This window comes from Bos taurus, chromosome 29 (genome assembly GCF_002263795.3).
Source record: "Bos taurus isolate L1 Dominette 01449 registration number 42190680 breed Hereford chromosome 29, ARS-UCD2.0, whole genome shotgun sequence".
Lineage (NCBI taxonomy): Eukaryota > Metazoa > Chordata > Mammalia > Artiodactyla > Bovidae > Bos > Bos taurus.
In genome coordinates this window covers 1716997-1737794 of record NC_037356.1, presented here as the reverse complement: position 1 = coordinate 1737794, position 20798 = coordinate 1716997, and the positions used below count along the sequence as shown (strand labels likewise).

At 39.1% G+C, this 20798-nt stretch overlaps 1 protein-coding gene across 2 annotated transcripts in view; it reads right to left on the bottom strand.

Moving 5' to 3' along the window:
• Positions 1-20798, bottom strand: part of SLC36A4 (solute carrier family 36 member 4) — a 41814-nt gene that overhangs the window by 5592 nt on the left and 15424 nt on the right. For both annotated transcript variants that reach the window (NM_001282523.1, XM_010820778.4), the window contains 4 exons: positions 18409-18636; positions 15798-15896; positions 11224-11393; positions 4087-4256 (listed from right to left, as the gene is read on the bottom strand). In NM_001282523.1, coding sequence (NP_001269452.1) covers positions 4087-4256; positions 11224-11393; positions 15798-15896; positions 18409-18636 — 667 coding nt within the window. The remainder of the gene's footprint in view (positions 1-4086; positions 4257-11223; positions 11394-15797; positions 15897-18408; positions 18637-20798) is intronic.

Here is a 20798-nt window from a genome sequence, read left to right as displayed (position 1 = left end):
ATATTCTTTCTCTGAATTGTCCTTAAATCATTGAATGATTTGTGAAGGGTTGGAGCTGCCACCAGAAATAGTAGCTAAGTTTGCTGGCATGCAAGCTGTGACAACTCTATCACCGCCGCCACCAAAGATGGCTATGTAAGCACAGTTCAGCTGCGAGGACTCTAATTATGTATGTGTCGGTGTTCCTTTCCTTGTCTTCAAAAGCTATCAGTTTTCTCACTATTCTTTGTCATCCTTCTATTTCCAAGGTTACTTTCCTTTGCTTTTCTTTTTCCTGCATGTTTGTCTCTTACTGAACTTTCTGTGGGGGTGTGTGTGTGTGTGTAATTTAACTCATGCTCTTTGTAATTAAGTTTCGGGATTCTGGTCTACTGGTTTCTTTACTTCTTAACTGTTAGTTTATGGTTTCTCGCTCCCCATATTCTCTTTGTGGCTCTCGATATTTTTCCAGGAGGATGTGGCATTAATTTGGAACTACCACATTTCTTAGAACCACACACTTTTTATTTACATTATTATGAAAGCTAAAATCCTAAAAAAGTTATTTTGAAATCATAAACATAGCTGCACTTCTACAAGACCGAAGGACAATAAATCTTCCTAAGGTAAATAATGTGAAGTTGGAACTCTAAACTAGAAATACTTTATAAAGTGAATCCTTGTTTAATGGATGTGTGCTATACCATTTAACATTTCTCTCAAAGGAAGTATAAAGCATGACTCTCAATCACAACAGAACATTTCAGAACCCATTGGCTTTTATCCATTTTGTGAAAAAATACTTATAGTAGATGGCAGTATTTAAAAGGACAACCAGACCAACATGACTACCACCTTGTCATCTAAAGAGCCTTTCATTTTGGAGTCTATTTTTTGTTACTAATGTTTTCCAATAGGCCAAGTTGTTATGAGTAAAAGTATTTTGGAAAAGCATCTGGAGAAACACTATAGTATTTTAGAATTTATTTATTCAGACTAAAATTTCATTTACCAAATGCTTTTAAATCATGAAATTTATCAATTAGATAAAGTCATTCTTTAAATGTTATATAACCAATATATATTTGCTAATGAAAATGGCTTAAAATGTTATTTGATAATGTTAGTAGAGAAGAAAGTGAAATATATATACTTTAGGCAAATCTGACATAGAAGAACTCAAAAATCACAAAAATAGTAAGTCAAAGGATAACTTGGATAAGGATAATTTATTCATTACAAATATTCACTACAGGATTACTATAAATATGCTGCCCTTTGTCATTTACAGACAGTTATTATGAATATATCTAGTAAGTACTAATTAATCTTATTCAGCATTTCCAAAAACTATATTATAGAGGAAAAGAATGTATCCTTAAGGTACAAAGTTGTCTCTGACGTGGAAAAAAAAGCAATGGCAAAAAAGGTCCATTTTCTTGCATCTTAATGGTAAAAGCAGATATATCAGAGAAAAAAGTAAAATGCTTGCTACTATAGCATCAACAACACTCTAGCTCATAAATCTGTTTTAGAACTTATTTATTTTTAGTTTTGGTTGCACTGGGTCTTCAGTGCTGCACGCAGGCTTTCTCTAGTTGCAGTACACAAATTTAAATTGCACAAACAGTGAATGATCCTCTCCATATACCTACTGACTCTAAGATAGAATACTAGGGCACAGCGTGGTACTTATTTTCAGCTATTGTGACAACGAACTTAAATGGTTCTGGTACTTCTTCTTAGTATTCTACAAACTACCAAAGATTTATGCTTTATGTAGTCACAGTTTACTAAAAGAAGAAAGCATACTCTCAAATCCAAGGGCTTTTCAAATTAAAAACAGTAAAAGGATCAATGAATTGGACAATAACAGAAATAAGCAGTATTTAACATATTCTGTAGGTTCAATTCAAACAGGGGATCAAAATACTGGTTTGAAATCAAAATTTAGCAGCTTTTTCTACAGGTTTGCCTTTAAAATAAAAGGCATTTACTGCAGTCCATGGTGGCCTCTGGCCAGTTGCTGGTCACTCTTCTCTCTTACCTGTGTATTGCCTACCTAGCAGGTAAGGGTCTACAGGGAACACGCAGGAAGAGCCTGACCCATCCTTTCAAGCTTTTGATTCCATGAAGAAGATGCTGTGAAAGGGCGATTCCATACTAAATGGGGACCTAGACATAACATACAGCCCAAGCTGATGAGCCCCACAGTCTGCAGATCTGCCCTCCCAAGCTGATGAGCCCCACAGTCTGCAGATCTGCCCTGCAGACGTGGCCGAGCACCTGGAAAGGACTGTGGGGCCTGAAAGGCGCACACCCAGCAGGACCTCCACTCCCCCTGCTGGCGCTGCACAGCCCGCTCCTCAGACAGGACAAGGTCCCGCCAGCTGTCCACACACCCGTCAGTAAAGAGTCCTGCCCAGGACATTTTCAGGTGCTTTGGATAAACGGATACAAAACAGGTCTGTCAAGAACATCGGTTGACTTTAACTTGAAGGACCTGCCAAAGATTTAAATGCAGGTCAGTGTCCAACCATGTGTCTCAATGAAGTAGAAGGGCATATGACATGGTCTGTGTTCTCTGTGTCCAAAGCATGCTGTAAATATAGCCCTCACATATGGTTAAACAGGCTTCTCTATTTTTAACTAAAAGAAAGCAGCAACAAAGAACAGGCTGCAACTCTTGGTGCTATGTACTCAGCCCTTGAGAAAAAGCCCTGGCTTGTGGGAATAAACTCCTGGAGGTAGAGGTGCAGTCTGGTCTGGACTGCAGCAGACAGGGAGCTCAACATAACAGCAGCCAATGTGCAGAAGTGGGTGAAGTTATTAAAATTCAGTAGCTAACCTTAAAAGGAGACATGCATTCAGAATAGAACTGCCTTACATCTCCTGATAGAAGGACTTTGCCTGAAATATGTCTTTTTATTTAGTACAGCTGTCAAAATGTCAATAAAAGTAATGTGTAAAGAATATTCTAAAACATTTTAAAATAATTTTTCCACCTGGGTGTTTCATTAGACAATGGAGTATGGGTTTACTGACTTCATTCCTCAATGTGATTTCCCTTATTAGTTGACATATTTCATTTAAATAATTGCTTCGAAAAGTATGTCTTATCTTCTTTATCTACTTTGCCCAGCTTTGCTGTTTCCCTGAACAAAATATAATACACCCAATTCTTTAAATCTAGGCATAAGCTGCACCCCAAGGTGCTCAATGCAATTTACAGAGTTACCCAGAATTTCTAGTTCTACCATTCTCTAACCTCGAATGGGCCAAGATAGTTACTCAAATCTTCTCGAGAATTTCCAAAGCTGCTTACCCCCAGTCACCAGTCATCTCGTCCTTGGTATCATCCTAGGCAATCCCATCAGATAGGTCAGTGGGGCAATCATCTTTCTCTTTGCAATTATAATAAAAGTGGTGATAATAATGATAGTATTAACAGCAACTTCTAACCACTTTGTTCATATTTTTAAATGTCTCAAAGATGGTTTGTAACTTAAGACCCAGCAAGGAAGTGGGAGGCCTGAGTTTTGAACCGTCACGTCACTGAGAGTGCTACACCAAACGAAAGGCCCCTCTCCACGAGTCTGCATGATTAATTCTACCTTGTGGGGCATTTTATAATATGCAACTATAATAAGAGATTATACACACTCCTTCCAATAGTAAGTAAAATAAGCCACTAAAACTGTTAAAGACCAAAACAGAACAAAACCCATTTGTATAGGGAGTCATGGAGAGCTGAATTGTTAAATACACAAAAGTTAGCAGATATAAAAAACCTCAGGAAAACTAGAAAGCCAAAGCAAAATGTTATCAACCATATAAAGAGTCGCTTATGCATCTGATTTAAATATATATTTCAATCATGAGTGATATTATTTTGAAAATAATAATTAGGTTACTTGTTTTACATGTGATAGGATCTGATTTATGATTTTCTTCTATATCAGTAGAATAACAGAATTTTAAACCAAAATGTATCTAGTTAGGTGAACAAAATTATTTCAAAAATATAAAAAATATACTTTAAGTAGCTTCATTAGAAGAAATTCAACAATAAAAATCATTATGATATAAGTATGCAGTGATACTTACAAGTAATAGTAACCAAGAAGGACCTTATTGCAAATTCATAGATTTGCTTCCATTTAGCATGAAATCTGGATGTGATCACAGGGATAATTATCTCTGCTGGAACATAGAACTGAATTGAATATGTCACAAAGATGCCGAAGGAATACAGAATTTTCACTGATTGATATAACCTGTTAAAAAATTTTCAAAATTTAGTCATTCTTTCATTTCCAGCTTTACTGACATTTAACTAACCAATGAAATTATAAGACATTTAAAATCTACAACATGATGATTTGATACACATTGTGAAAGAGTTCCCACAAACAGAATTAATTAACAAACACATCCATCACCTCATATATTTGCCTATTTTTTTATGTTTTGGTGGGAACACCGATTCTACTCTCAGCACATTTCAATCATACAATACAGTAATATCAACCACTGCTGCTTCAGTGGTTCACTGCTAAGTCGCTTCAGTCGTGTCTGACTCTGTGCGACCCCATAGACGGCAGCCCACCAGGCTTTCCTGTCCCTGGGATTCTCCAGGCAAGAACACTGGAGTGGGTTGCCATTTCCTTCTCCAATGCATGAAAGTGAAAAGGGAAAGTGAAGTCGCTCAGTCGGGCCGACTCTTAGCGATCCCATGGACTGCAGCCTACCAGGTTCCTCCGTCCATGGGATTTTCCAGGTAAGAGTACTGGACTGGGGTGCCATTGCCTTCTCCAATATCAACCACAGTCACCACATTATACATTAGATACTCAGACCTTATTCATCTTTTAACCAAAAGCTTGTATTGTTTTACCAAACTCTTCTCTTTTCCCCCATCTACCAGCCCCTGGCAAACACCAATCCATTCTCTGTTTATCTAAGTCATAATAAAAATAAAAGAAATAAAATGGATATAACCAAAATAAAAAGAAAGTTAGATTCATATTAAGACAACGTGCATGAGCAAAAACAAGACAACATGCATGAACCCAGCGGGCACTATGCTGAGTGAACACGCCAGGGAGAAAAAGACAAACACTGCATGATATCACGAATATGTCAAGATTACAAACAGTTTTCCTAAACAGCTGCCAAACAAGAAGGAATTCGATTAAGCCTCCTTCTATAATGTATCCATCCTGGGAGTGAATGAGGAAGAAGAAAGCTGAGTGGAAACAGATTTGAAAACACTACAAACAGCAAAATTAAGGAAAGAAGGAAGGCCTTAGGGCTAGGAACAGTACAAACTTACTATTAAAAAGACCTCAAGATATATTTCTCACCTTGATGTTTTAAAGTTTAAACATAAATGGTCAAGCTATTGAAATGTACAAAATAACCAAAAGACTCCTGCTTCATATGCTTTGATACATAATTTTGGAGAATTGAATATTCTTATCAGTTTATTAGTACAGTCCTTTTTTCTAATTATCTTTTAACTTACATGTTTTAAAAATATAATTAACAATATATCTAAAACTATATCATTAAGCATATAGGTAGAATAACTTTTCTATTGGTATAAAACAAATTATATAAGTTAAGAATCTGGTTATTATTAACACCACTCAGTAATATTAATTATATGTAATTACTATCATTGGCTATTACCCAGAGTAAAAATGGGAAATAAAATGGTCAGTATCTTTTTAGAAGCTGGTATATTTGTTAAGGATCCATCAGAGAGTAATACAGAAATCAGTGTTAAAGAGAAGCATTACAGTCTTTTAAAATTAACTATTCTGTTTTTATTTTTGTTTCAAGAACCCCCTAATTTCTATGTTTCGTATCTATAATTTCAAGCACTCTGTTTTTCTATACTCAACTTTCCTACATGTTTATCAACCTTTGTTCTCATTTTGGTTTTAAGCATGTATCTGTGGTAATTGTCCATATGTACTAATCTTGGCCATATATACTAATAGTTTCAGAAATTTAATACTATTTACTGTGATGAAAAAAGAAGACAGACAGAGGAAAGGAAAGGCAGAGGTCATTTCAGCCAGGATTCCTAGGTATAGGCAACTTTCATATTGGAAGAGTATCATTAAGAATTTCTGAGGGCGAGAATGGAAGAAATAGTTCAGAATATACAAATCTTTTTTATCCTGTTTCCTTATATTTCTCTACATCTTTATTTACTGTGCCTCTTGGTGATTCCATTCTTGCCTAAACATTTTCATCTTAGGTAACAAATTCCTCAGAAGTCAACTCTCAGATTTCCTGGTAGGATCAATTAAGACAGCTTGATTATCTGACACTATTTGTCAGCTATATTTCCCAGAATATTCAACCTCCTAGTTCCTGTATGCTACAAACAGGAACTCAGACTTAAGATGTTTTTCTGTTTTGTGGGGAATGTGAAGTCCCACTTCACTTATCTAAATAAATTAAAATATCTACCCCATGTCTTCCCTGTTCTTACATGCTTCTCTCCTGTTTGAATTTTCCAATCCAATGTGTGCTTCAAAAGGATTCCATGTGTGAGACGGAAGACGTCACTTTCCTGCTTCTCAAGGTCTGTTTATCTGAAAACTTAATATACCCTTGATATCTCTTAGGAGAAGAATATGTGCTATTTGGGTTACTCAAGTGGAAATCCTAGAAAAACACTGCCGAAACATCATTCAATTAAGACTAGCAGTTACAAGGGAAATGCTTTTATACCTAGAATACTATTTAATGAATATTTACTAAGTGCTGAGTAATGTGCTATTTTACGGAGATGCATCACAAACCCAGAGATGCAGGGTTTCTGCCTCAAGGTGCTCATTTCTAGCTCAGAACTGTGAATTTACTTGATTGTTTAGTCGTTCAGTCATGTCTGACTCTGTGAGGCTCCATGGACTGTAGCCTGCCAGGCTCCAAGAACACTCGAGTCTGTTACCATTTCCTCCTCCAAGGGATCTCCCGACCCAAGGTTTGAACCTGTGTCTCCTGTGTCTTCTGCATTGCAGGAGGTCCTTTAACCCCTGAGCCCTCGGGGAAGCCGAATTTATTTTATTATAATCTTTAAAATATACCCTTTACTTCAAAAGCTAAATGCACTACATTAAACAATATCACTCATAACTAGTTTTAAAAGATGATGCCTCACTAAGATTGAAGGTAATAAGTAATTAATAACGTGGAGTCTCTCTAATCCATACTTGCTTTATTCTGAGGCTGCTCTCTAATTCAACCTTTTCTTGTAGGAATACCCCACATGAACTTTGAGACTTTAAGTCAACGTGGCATCAAAAGCCCTTTACAGCTTCTCATGGCTGGTAGCTGGGTTCCCTAGGCTCCTGTGACAGTCATGGGCTTTCATATCTGAGGCAGGAATTAGGTGGGCTCCTGCTTACATTTCTTGGGACCAAAAAAAAAAAAAATGGGCTTCAGGCTGGACACTCTACAGCTAGCCTCCTGTTTGCATTTCCTGAGACAGGAGATAGGGGGGACTCCAGATTATGTATTTACAACCAGCCTCCTCTTTGCACTTTGAAATAGAAATAACAACAGAAACAGGGAAAACAGCCAGGCTATGTCTTCTGTGGACACCTTAAGGTAACAGTCATGGCAGAAGCAGAGAGGGGCTAAACCCTGTTTGCGTAAAGGATCAAGAGGTCATATATTTCCCATCCTTGGGGCAAGGGAGACACTGAACATGTACACAAAAGCTCCTCGGGGTCAAAGGAGAGGGCACCCCCCCTTAGTATGTAATGCCAAGGCTGCCTGGCATCCACTGGAAAATGGATTCCAGCCCAGGATTGGCGGGCTACAGTCCATGGTGTTGCACATGCCTATGGGGAAGGGTCCTGGGGTAAGTCAGGTGTGGAAAAAGAAACCAGATAATTGGCCCAAAGTAAACAAAGACCCAGAAGAACTGCCCTATATGAACGCCTTACCTGCCTCTTGGCAGCGCTCCCTATCGCTAAGGGGGACACCCCACCCCTTCCCTCCAGGTGTGCATCTCTGCCTCACATCTATCTCAGCTACACAAAGTTTCTCCACTGGGCCCTCGCACTTGTGATTGTGTTATGTGTCTAATAATAAACTTTGTATCTCTTTTCACAGTTTTTGCCTCCATGAGAAATGCACTTCAATGGGGGCAAGAGCTTCTAGCCTCTAACCCTTGCTGATCTAGTGGCTAGTTTCATCCAGGCTGCTGCTGCTGCTGCTAAGTCACTTCAGTCGTGTCTGACTCTGTGTGACCCCACAGACGGCAGCCTACCAGGCTCCCCCGTCCCTGGGATTCTCCAGGCAAGAACACTGGAGTGGGTTACCCTTTCCTTCTCCAATGCATGAAAGTGAAAAGTGAAAGTGAAGTCACTCAGTCGTGTCTGACTCTTAGCGACCCCATGGACTGCAGCCTACCAGGCTCCTCCGTCCATGGGATCCTCCAGGCAAGAGTACTGGAGTAGGGTGCTTCATCCAGCCTACCCAGGTTCAATTTCTGGGCAGGGAACTAAGATCTCGCTTCACATCACTGCTCACTGCTGCCTCTACAAGATCAATACCCAGCCAATAAAGAGTACATTACACATTCCCTAAACTGCTCAGCCTATTGCCTGAAGCACAGGAAGGGGAGGGAAGAAGGGACTCATACATAGCAATTCAAGATAGGAATCTCTGAGATAACCCCATGATTATCCTAGTCCAAACTTATTATTTTGGAAGATTATCATTATAAAAGACAACCGCCTTCTCTCCAGTATCCCTCAACCATGGCTAGTATTTTAACCATCCTAGTGGCAGAGAACTCACTTCTCAATGCAGATGTAAGAGACGGGGGGGCGGGGCAGGTGGTTTGGGTTTGATCACTAGGTTGGGAAGATCCCCTAGAGAAGGGTATGACAAGACACTCCAGTATTCTTTCCACAGACAGAGAAGCCTGGTGGGCTACAGTCCATGGGGTTGCTAAGAGTCAGACATGACTGAAGCAACTGAGCATGCACGAACAATTGCAGACCATAAGGAAATAGACTGTAAGCCAGAAAAGGCATGTCTCCACAAGAAGGTGTTACTCAACATCGGTTCTCTAAAGGGGAGTACCTTGACTTGCTTTCCTGTTTTGTACAGATTTTTGTTTCCAAGGATACAAGGCTCCCCTCTTCTAAATAAAAAGCAGGTGTCTAACCAGGTTTTCCTGAATAGAAACTATGATCTTGTCGACTAAAAAAACAGTCACAACGTGAAAGTGGAGAGTTGTTTTATTTGATGGTCTGTTTTTAATTAAGGCTTATAATGAGTTCCTTTCTAACTGGGGAGCCATAGCAATTAGGGAACAAGGCAAAGGTGGGAAGTGGATGCAGAAAAAGGGAAGGATTCATTAGAGCTACTGCAGGGACAGTACCATCCCCTTGCGGTTTAGCTGTGAAAACCAAAAGCATGCCCTCCACCTCTGTGTCCACTGCTACTTCGCCAGGTTCCTAGCTCCCTGCGGAGAGGAGCGTCTCAACCTGACACGCAGGCACTCCCACCTCGGTATCTTCCCCCTTAAGACTTTCTTTAGATACGTTCATGAATAAGGGTAGGGGAGGATTCTGAGATCGTTTCCCCACCTATATCTTATAGTACTTGTCAAATTTACTTATAAATTTGCTTTTAGGATTTAGTCTAAACATTACTTCAAGTGGAGAAATGTATCATTCTGTTTTCTAGACACTGTACTATCTTTGAAAGAGAAACTAAACTACCATAATTCTTAGCCTTGATCCTCTTATATTAAGCTATTTGTCTATACTCCATACTAAACTATTACAAAAAAGAAAAAAAGGAGCACTTTTGAAGGAAAAAAATTTATATTATCAACTATAAAATAGGTTAATGAAATAAATGCCAAACAACCACATGTCTTGTTTGTAGGCATGTCTCCAGCTTGAAACAAATGTATAACACTGAGACGGTTCCATCTCGGAATGCCTTCCTAAATATATCATAGCTAAAGTAGAACTGTAATTTAAAAACCAAAGATAAACACACTGCATATGTGAGACTTGTGCAACCTGGAAACTATTCTAGGTGCTTTCTCCCTATCATAAATGGTTCCCTACAAACACTTGTTCTAACAATATCCTGGACTCCAATGAGGACCCAGGATTCAAATGACTACTGAATAGCAATCAAACTCTCATCAGGAAGCCAGTCAAAATATTTAAATTTAAGGTTTCACAGACTTCCATCCAAACAGCTAAAGGAGCAGCATGATATTAGGTCAATATTTATTCTTTGCATTTATCAAAACTAAGGAGTTACTTTCCATTTCATAAATAAGGGAGCAAGTCTACATCATAATCACCACCAGTATCTTTATTAAATCTCCAAAGATCAATCTCTGGAAGAAGATAAAGACTCTATATATTGCTTCATTTAGCAGAATATGGTTCTAATATTAAAGAGAATATTAAGATGCCCCACACTATTTACAGTTGACCCTTGATCAATGCAGGGGTTGGGGTCTGACCCTGCATATAACTTCTGATTCCCCCCAAACTTAGCTACTAATAGCCTACTACTGACTAGAAGCCTTACTGACAGTCAATTAACTAATATCTTGTATGCTACAGGTACAGCTACATATATTTTATAGATTCATGACATACCTTTTTTATATTTCTAGGCTATGTAGTTTCTGAGTTTTTTCAAATTGTCATGAATCTCAAAAATTTTTCTAACGTGTTAATTGAAAAAAATCCATATAAGTGGACCCATGCAGTTCAAACCCCTGTTGTTCGAGGGTCACCTGCGTGACGTGTCCTGTGCTCAGAAAGGACTGAGGCACACACGGTATGAAAGCTGATCGTGAAAACCTTGAGGGCCACAGTGACAGGTTAGATGATTTTATCAGAAACCCAGAATGTTAGATTTTTGGCAGCAAGGATAAGTATTAAATTTTTTATTAAAGTGAGTCCATATTAAAAGAGTTCATGTTTCGCTTGTTATCCAAATTTGGAACAACCTGTAATTTTTAATCTTTTAAAAATATGCCACAAAAATCTGTAAAATCAGATCATCTCCTCTGAAGATTATGAAAAAATTTAGATTACACAAATAAAGAGACCACAGTAAGGATTTTAAATCTTTAAATCATAAAACTAAAAATACACCTTTATCATAAAACACTAGTAAATTATATTTATAAAATATACAAATTAGGTTTACAAACTCTTGTCTACCTACCACACATCCTGGGGAAGATTTAAAGTTATGCTGCCTTTGATATCATCGTGGAAACACATATATCCTAAAGTAGCTAATGATACATACAGCGCTGTGACAATCCCCATGCCAATATTCAGTGCTTGGGGGAAGCGTTTTGATTCTTTCATTTGATTTTCCAGTGGAAGGACCTAAGAAGAGAATGCAAGTAAATGAAAACAATATAGCATCTGCCTGACAGGTGCCCAAATTAATCTTTCTATAGTATATACAACACGTAATTGTTGATGTATTTTTCTAAATATTACATATTTTTTCAGACTACAGATTTTTTAAATTCCTAAAATAAAAAGATTTGAAATCAGCTCTTAATACACAAAACTGTCAGCTTTTTTTAACAAATAAACTTTCTACTTCAGAATAATTTCAGATTCACAGAAAAGATACAGAGATAAACAGAAGACTCCCTTATACTCCTGACCAATTTCTCCTTTAATTAACATTTTACACAACTGAAGTACATGTGTTATAACTAAGAACTAATATTGGGACATTACAATTAAACTCCAAAATTTATTTGGATTTCACCAGTTTTCCCATAAATGTCCTTTTTCTGCTCCAGGGTCCTGGCCAGGACAGCCCCTTGCCTTCTGCCATCATGTGTCCTCAGTCTCCTCTGGTCTGGGGCAGTTGGTTGATCCCTCCTTACTGTTGATTACCTTGACAGTTTTGAGGAGCATGGTATGTATTTGGCACACTGCCCCTCTATTAATTGTCTGATGTCTTCCTCATGGCTAGATTGGGATTATAGGTTTCATAAAAGTACACCATGGAAGTGCGATGCCCTTCTTATCACACATGCTGTCAACATGCTTTATCGCTGGTGAAGTTCATTTTGATCCCCTGGTTAAGGCAGTGTTTGCCAGTAAAGTTCTGCTTATAAAGTTCTTTCCTTCCTCTTCCTCATACTCTATTCATTAGAAGTAAATCACTACAGGCAGCCCACACTCCAGGGACTGGGGGGATTAACTTACAACTCCTTGAGCATAGTATCTACATAAGCTACTTGGAAATCTGCCCTATGTACTTATTTATTTAATCACATATTTGCATTCATAGGGATTCATATATATTTGTTTTATAGTTTACTACCGCTGAAGGCAATGGCACCCCACTCCAGTACTCTTGCCTGGAAAATCCCATGGATGGAGGAGCCTGGTGGGCTACAGTCCATGGGGTCGCTAAGAGTCAGACATGACTGAGCGACTTCACTTTCACTTTTCACTTTCATGCATTGGAGAAGGAAATGGCAACCCACTCCAGTGTTCTTGCCTGGAGAATCCCAGGGACGGGGGAGCCTGGTGGGCTGCTGTCTATGGGGTTGCACAGAGTCGGACCCGACTGAAGCAACTTAGCAGCATTTTGCTACTACTATCATTCCAGCTTTGCTCATCATGAATTCTATCAGGTGAGGTCCTTTGTCCTTTTGATGTGCATCTATTCTTTTGTTTTGTGAGCACTTCCATACTTTCTGGCAGGGCTTCCCAGCTGGTACTAGTGGGTAAAGAACCTGCCTGCCAATGCAGGACATGTAAGAGATGAGGGTTCAATCCCTGGGTCAGAAAGGTCCCCTGAAGAAGGAAATGGCAACCCACTCCAATATTCTTGCCTGGAAAACTCCATGGACAGGAATCTGGCAGGCTACAGTCCATGGGGTTTCAGAGTCAGACACAACTGTGCAGCTAACACACACACACACACACTCTGGCACCACAGTATGCTCCAGATACACCTTGAATTTCCTCGCTTCCGTCCTGTAAGCAGCCATTTCTCCAAAGAACTTTGTTTCCTTTGCTGGAAAATCAGATTTAGAACTCAAGATCTGGGCACTAAGCAGGCTCAGTGCTCCTGGGTACCACTGCTTTCTGCTCTCTCAGCAGACAGAGTTAGTAGGTACATGCACACATACTGACCCAAGTACACACATCTACAACTGATTCTCTATCCAACTGTATCTGTCGTCTGTCAATTTAATGAGATGAATGTGTGAAGTGTGAAAGTCACTCAGTCGTGTCTGACTCTTTGCGACCCCATGGACTCCTCTGTCCATTGAATACTCTACGCCAGAATACTGGAGTGGATAGCCTTTCCCTTCTCCAGGGGATCTTCCCAACCCAGGAATCGAACACAGATCTCCCACATTGCAGGTGGATTCCTTACCATCTGAGCCACCAGGGAAGACCCAATGAGATGAATAAATATTTACATTATGGGGGGAAAAAGAAAACCTTAAAAAAAAGGAGGCTAATTTAAAAGTTTAATTTGTAGGCAAATCTTTGGAGGTTTTGGGCATACAAATCTGACCACACAGTAAAAGACACTAAGTTATAATAAGTATTTACTGAGTGCTTACAATGTGCCAGGTATTTTCCTAAAAGCTTTGCATGTAGGATCTCATATAGTCCTCACAATAACCTCGTGAGATAATAACTGATGTTATCTCCGCGCTTCAGGTGAGTTAGGTCAGTCCATATGAAAACTGTGAGTGATTAACAGAAAACAGAAGAGTGCACGAGTCCTATGCTCAGAGGAAACCCAGACTGAAAGGAGAAGCTCAAGTCAGGGGTGGCGCCAGTGCAGCCAGGAAAGCAGGAAGGGAAGGAAACGGACGCTACGGAGGCTCCACCTGCACGAAGCAGTGCCGCCTGTTTCACACGTAACCTCATTTATGGAGCTGATTTGGGGAAATACAAAAAGAAAACTCAATACATCTTAGCTACTGGCTGGAATGGGGAAACCAGGGACACAGTGAAAAGAAATACTCCAGTGTTTCAAGTTTGAGCAACCAAAAGTAAACTAAAAGAAATAGAGAAATGAGAAAGTGAAACTGATTTTATATTAAAAAGAAAAAGTATGTGTCAGACTTCAGAGTTGTTGAATCTGAGATGTCAGAGAACAACACTTAACTGGAAATGTCCAGTAGCTTAACTACAGCTTACTAGTTAAAGCAGAAATGAAAATCTACAATTATATCTCTAACAGGGATAAATGGAGCTTCCAAGAATTAGTAAGAATTCTGTAAAGGAGAATTCAGAGAGAGCAGAAACCCAACTAAAATCGCATAAAATTGTCTCAGTTCTATTTTGTCTGTGGTTCATACAAACAGATGTTTATCAGTGGTTCTGCTCCCACACCAAACATCAGTCTATGAAACATAAGCTACAGCCTTTCACTGTTCAGTTGCTAAGTCGTGTCTGACTCTGCGACCCCAAGGAATGTAGCATGCCAGGCTTCTCTGTCCTTCACTATCTCCCTGAGTTTGCTCAAACTCACATCCATTGAGTCAGTGATGCCATCCAACCATCTGGTCCTCTGTTGCTCCCCTCTCCTCCTGCCCTCAACCTTTCCCAGCATCAGGGTCTGGGCCACTGGAGAAGGACCCAGTGGCCCAGGGAGAAGGGGATGGCAAACCACTCCAGTGTCCTTGCCCTGAGAACCCCATGAACAGTATGAGAAGACAAAAAGACACGGTCTTTTGACCAAGATCAAATGTAGTATGCGGGCTTCCCAGGTGGCAGTCCCAAAGAATCCGCCTGCCAAACACAAGAGATGCAGGTTTGGTCTCTGGGTCGAGAAGATTGCCTTAAGTAGGAAATGGCAACCCAGTCCAGTATTCTTGCCCGAAAACTTTCATGGACAGAGGAGCCCGGCAGCTTACAGTCCATGGGGTCACAAAGAGTTGGACATGACCGACTGACTGAGCACACAAATAGCAATATCCTATTTTGCCCAGATCTATTCGTTTCAGGCTTTCAATGAGTGGGAAACATCTTTTTTAATTTTTTGGCCACACCACATGGCATTTGGCATCTTATCTCCCCAACCAGGGACCGAATCTGCACCCCCTGAACTGGAAGTTCAGCGTCTTAACCACTAGGCAACAAGGGTGTCCCTGAACTGGAAGCATCTTGAATGGAAATATTTAGGATCTCAGAATCCTCACGATGTTTGTATCTCTTGGTATTAGCTTCATGATAACATCATTTCACAAAACAAATATGATATGCATAAATCTAAAAAGAATGTATGTTTGACTCTTCTTATGTAATAGTAAACTTTATAACAATTTCAATCAATTTCTAGTAATCTAATCTATAAGATATGATGTTTGGGATCTGTCTAAATATAACCCAGACTTGACAGAGTAAAGTGAATATAGATCAGATAAAATTAACCATGAGTTAATGGTTTTTGAAGCTTGGTGATGTTTACAGAGGAGTTCATCACACTATATAGGTTTGAAAATTTTCACAACAAAATATTAAAAATAATCTATTCTAACGCTCTCATTTTACTTATTAAGAAAATTATCCAAGATAAAACATGGATGAACTCCTGGTTAGTAGAGGAACTAAACTGTAATTCAAGATTATCATACCAAAATGCAAATCATTTTCTAGGAATAAAAAAATAGAAATAACAACAACAACAAAAAAACCCAGAAACAGGAAAGAAAACCATGTATTTTTAAATGTAAGTAAGTCTCTGTGTTGACTTAAGATTTTAAAAAATAACAATAAAGACTAAATCCTTACCACTCCTATGCCTTCAAAAGCAAATACAGCAGTACCAAAAAAGAGGGGGTATTTTTTCCAACCAGCCACTATTGGAAGGTTGTGGAGATCTGGCATATTCTGGAGAAAGAAAGAAAAAATAACATAAGTTACTTACTTGTTTGAAACAATTTAAAGCAGAAGAGTGAAATCATATACTTATGAGCTTCACGCTAGCAAATGTGGATTACAAATGTGAATAATTCTTTCAAGAAAAAGTTTAAGCATCCTATGTTAAAGGTAGCCAAGCTGTTTAGGATTTTACTGCCAGAAGCAATTGTCTTCCTCGAGCCCACATGTCCCAGCTGAGCTAAACGCTCCTGATTACCTGCTTCCACCTGTAAGGCCCAGGCTGTTCTCACTGGGCATGGCTCCTGCCACAGCAGGAAACACTCAAGCATAGTCAACATCTGAGCTGAGGCCATACAATCAGTTATCAACCACTGCCGACAGTGTCCAGTGAAACTCGTTCCCACTCTACTTTCACTGCTCTTTTGGTTTCTAAGGCTGCCCAACTCTGGCCTTCTACCTCATAACCCTGCGTGGCTCCCGAGCTCTAGTCTCAGGGTTTTACTCTTTGACCTGACGATTGCCATCACCCTTATTATTTGTGCAGAAGCCTTGACTCTGGCTTCGATGTGGGTGCTGACTCATACAGCCTAGTTCCAACCCTCACTATCTGGAAACTTACAATCTGCAGATCTTGTTCAACATGCCTGGGTCCAAAGTGGCTACTTCCCCCAGCTACCCCAAGTCTCCTCACCACCCTGCGTTCTCTGCCTTACCAGGCACGAAGCGGAATTCGAGGCTGATGAAAAGCATGAACAAAGACACTGAAGTGTGACAGCACAGGGATAACTGGGGAAATAAGAGAGGCCTAGAAAACCTTTATTTTCTTGGGCTCCAAAATCACTGCAGATGGTGACTGCAGCCATGAAATTAAAAGACTTGCTCCTTGGAAGGAAAGTTATGACCAACCTAGACAGCATATTACAAAGCAGAGACATTACTTTGCTGACAAAGGTCCCCCACCTAGTCAAAGCTATGGTTTTTCTGGTAGTCATGTGCAGATGTGAGAGTTGGACCATAAAGAAATCTGAGCACAGAAGAACTGATGCTTTTCCAACAATGTGGTGTTAGAGAAGACTCTTGAGAGTCCCTTGGACTGCAAGGAGATCCAACCAGTCAATCCTAAAGGAAATCAGTCGAATATTCATTGGAAGGATTGATGTTGAAGCTGAAACTCCAATACTTTGGCCACCTCATGCAAAGAACTGACTCACTGGAAAAGACCCTGAAGCAGGGAAAGATTGAGGGCAGGAGGAGAAGGGGATGACAGAGGATGGCATCACCAACTAGATGGACATGAGTTTGAGCAAGCTCCGGGAAGAGGTGATGGACAGGGAAGCCTGGCATGCTGTGGTCCGTGGGGTCACAAAGAGTCGGACACGACTAAGCTACTGAACTGAGAAAACCTGAAGCACAAGCAGAACTGTGTGACATGATGGTGACACATGAGTAAAAACACGTTAGGATCAAAATGGAAAATTAAAATGTTTGGACTGCTGGATAATACTAAACTGTCCTTCAAGGCTCACAAACTCTACCTCAGGAACATACGTTTCTGCTCCACTAACTCCTAGATGTCCAACTAAGGCGTCAGGAATTCTAGAAAATCTTATGAGGTCCTTCTGCTTCTCCTCTTCCACTCACATGTGCTATAACAACAAGTCCACAGGCTTTGGAATTCAGACAGGGCAAAAAAGAAACAGAGACTCATCATAAGAGAATTCATCATGGACTGCTAATGGAGATTTTAGGACAACTACTTTAGCAGCAATGTCTAAAAAGTCTAATTGCATCAGAAAAGAATAAAACAAGGATTCTCTACCTTTTTTGAGTCACTGGCCCCAGTGAGAGATGAAAGCTGTACAGCTGCCCAGTGGAAAACGCACATATACATACAGAAACACTAAATCTTATAAATAATTTTAAGGGATCTGTAGATCCCCTGGATCCCCTCAACAGACTATTTTAAGGAAACTGAGTTAAGTATCTCCAGACTACTGACGATGAACTCAGTTGTGGTTACTGCAGAAAGAGGTCACAGCCCAGGGTAGTGGCAGTGAGCTGAAGCGGTGGCGGCAAGTAAAGCTTCAGGCGTGAAAGAAAACCGTAACATCACAGCTAGACTCCCATCTCCTATGATTGGTTTAAGTCTTAAAGGAATAAACAAAACACTGATGAGTTCTTTATTTCATGTTAGGCAGTGTACTAAGGCAGGGTCCTGCATCTCACAACTCTAGTAGGGCAGGCATTACTACCTTCTGAGGCAATGCCATACAGCTCAGAAGCATACTGACCAAGATTCAAAACCAGATCTGACTACAAAGCCTATGCTTTCATCCTCTATGCCATACACTTCTTCAGCTAAGCAGTATCCCCCAAAAGAAAACCTGATTACCTCCTAGGTGACACATAGGAAGTAGGATCTGTACTTATCATCACTTTTACCTCTAAAGTAAAAAAAAAAAAAAAAAAAAGTTTACTTGTTAAAAAACATACGACACAGTTAAAAACATGTTATACTTACCCTAACAACGTACTGATAAATTATCACAAGACTGACAGCCATGGATATGTTGGCAAGGAATGAAAGCACAAACAGATTCTTGAGCTCACGAATGAAGACCAAAAGAATTAAAAATGGAAGAAAGCAAAGCATATATATCCTTAGGTCAATACTTCTTCTCTCACATGGACTTGATGAATTGGTACTATTCAAAACAAACACTTTACTCTCCAGGAACCCTTCATGAACCTATACAGGATTACCAGGAGAATAAGGAAGAAGGAAGACAAAAACTTCCATTAACTTATAAGCATGAAGGAGAAATATAAAGAAAACTATGATCTATATACACTCTATGATAAATTCCTTTGCAATAAATAAAATACATAGTTTCAAGACAATCTAGCAACCTAGAAATACATATATATATATAAGGATAATTAGAATAGTCTTCTTTGCAAAATAACTTTATCATACTGTGAAAACAAAGTTCACTAGAAACTTATGAGGACAGACTTGCTAATGCATTTCGAAGTTTTGTGACTGTGACACTCGTGATGACTGCAAAGGCTCAGTCTGCTTCTGAGATAATCAAAAGTAGAAGTATGCTTGTCTAGAATGGCCATTGGGTAGTCTATTAACACAGTTTGTTCAAAGCAGAAAACAATCTCCAAGTGCCTTTTAGAAATGTACAGTAATCAAAATGAAACTCAGAAATCAGAGCCCAATTTTAAAGGTATTCTATAAAGCAACTGTTGATGAATTAGTATCACTGTCAATAAATATTTATTAAAAATCAGTTATCTTCTGCATGCTAGACAATAAATTTTTGTCAGAGCAAAAAGCTCCTATAAGATAAACCAACTTTACCTCAAAATTTATTCAGCTATTTCTATAAACCAATATTTAGCTTCCAAAAGAGATTCCATAATTTATAGGCTCCATATATTAAAAATTGTCCCTGATTCAATTAATCAAATAGTCCAACTTATAAAAATAGAAATGAAATTATAGAGGACTTTAAAAATAATCTTAAAAACTCACAGAAGAGGCAGATCATACTAAAATAAAAATAACAGTGAAATTCTATTTGCCCCAAACACTGTACCCTCCTTTGAACACAATGACATTATCATGTCTCTGGATATATAAATTAAGAACCAAAACTTACAGTAGTAACAGCAAGTATTTTCTGAGTATTTTTTATGTGTCAGGTACTGAACTTTACTCTCCAGGAACCCTTCATGAACCTATACAGGATTACCAGGAGACTAAGGAAGAGGGGAGGGAAAACTTCCACCAACTTATACTCATGAAGGAGAAACATAAAGAAAATTATGATTTATATACACTGTGTCAAGTACTGAACTAAATACTTGATATGCAACATCTCATTTAATCCTCAAAACAACTCTCTAGAGGTGGGTGGTAATATTAATTTCCATTTTATAGTTGAGGAAACTGAGGTTTAGGGAAAGTAAAAAAGAAAACTCTATATGATATCAAGCCAGTAAGTGGTGGTTCTAGGATTCAAACCCAGGTCTGAGACCCAAGAATCTAGCGTGGACAGGTACACGGTCACCTGATCAAAACGCTGCAAGCCTTAACGAGGGGTCTGCCCAAGGAGCCCCCGGTCCCCTCTGTGACATCCCTCCCCCCCAAAATATGGCACTAGGAGGGCAACAAGTCAGAAGTACAGAACACAATTCTGACATGATTAATAAATCAGGAGGTTAATTTTACCCTTACCCACAATAAGTAATGTTTAGTGTCACTACAAATGTACATTATCATCTTAAATTGCAGGGACTATACCTACTAGTTTTAAGTTATGTTGGCAACTTATAACTCATACTGGACTAGCAGACTCTCAGGTTATGCCATGGACCATTTAAGAAATGCACGGCTCTCATTTATCTTGTAATTGGCCATTAAAACTTTCTATTTTATCTTCTATAACTTGAAATAGTAGCAAAATTGATTGTTTACAGCACTGGGCTTTTAAGAAGATATTTTATTTGTTGATTCAATTTTCTCTGTCATCAAATTATTTACAACCAAATACTTCTGAAGTACAGGTATTCAAAGAAGTACCTCCCATAATCAAGATGAGGTAGTGATAGACTTAAGCTCTATCAAGGATTCCTGGCAAGAGAAAAGGAGTCATATAACCAATTTTAAAAAGGGTTGTTTGAGTCGTTAGGTGCTTGGGAATTTCACATCAATTCTATCACAAACCTCTCATAATAGTTTAGTATTCTTTGGCAGAAAGACGGTTATAGGAAATTCTCAAGATTGAAAAATAAAGTAAAATAAAAATATCGATACATACCCAGAGCAAGATTCAGGTAAACATTTGAGTCCTTCGGTGCCCTCTAGAGACAGAGATTGGCTATCTAATAGGACTTCCT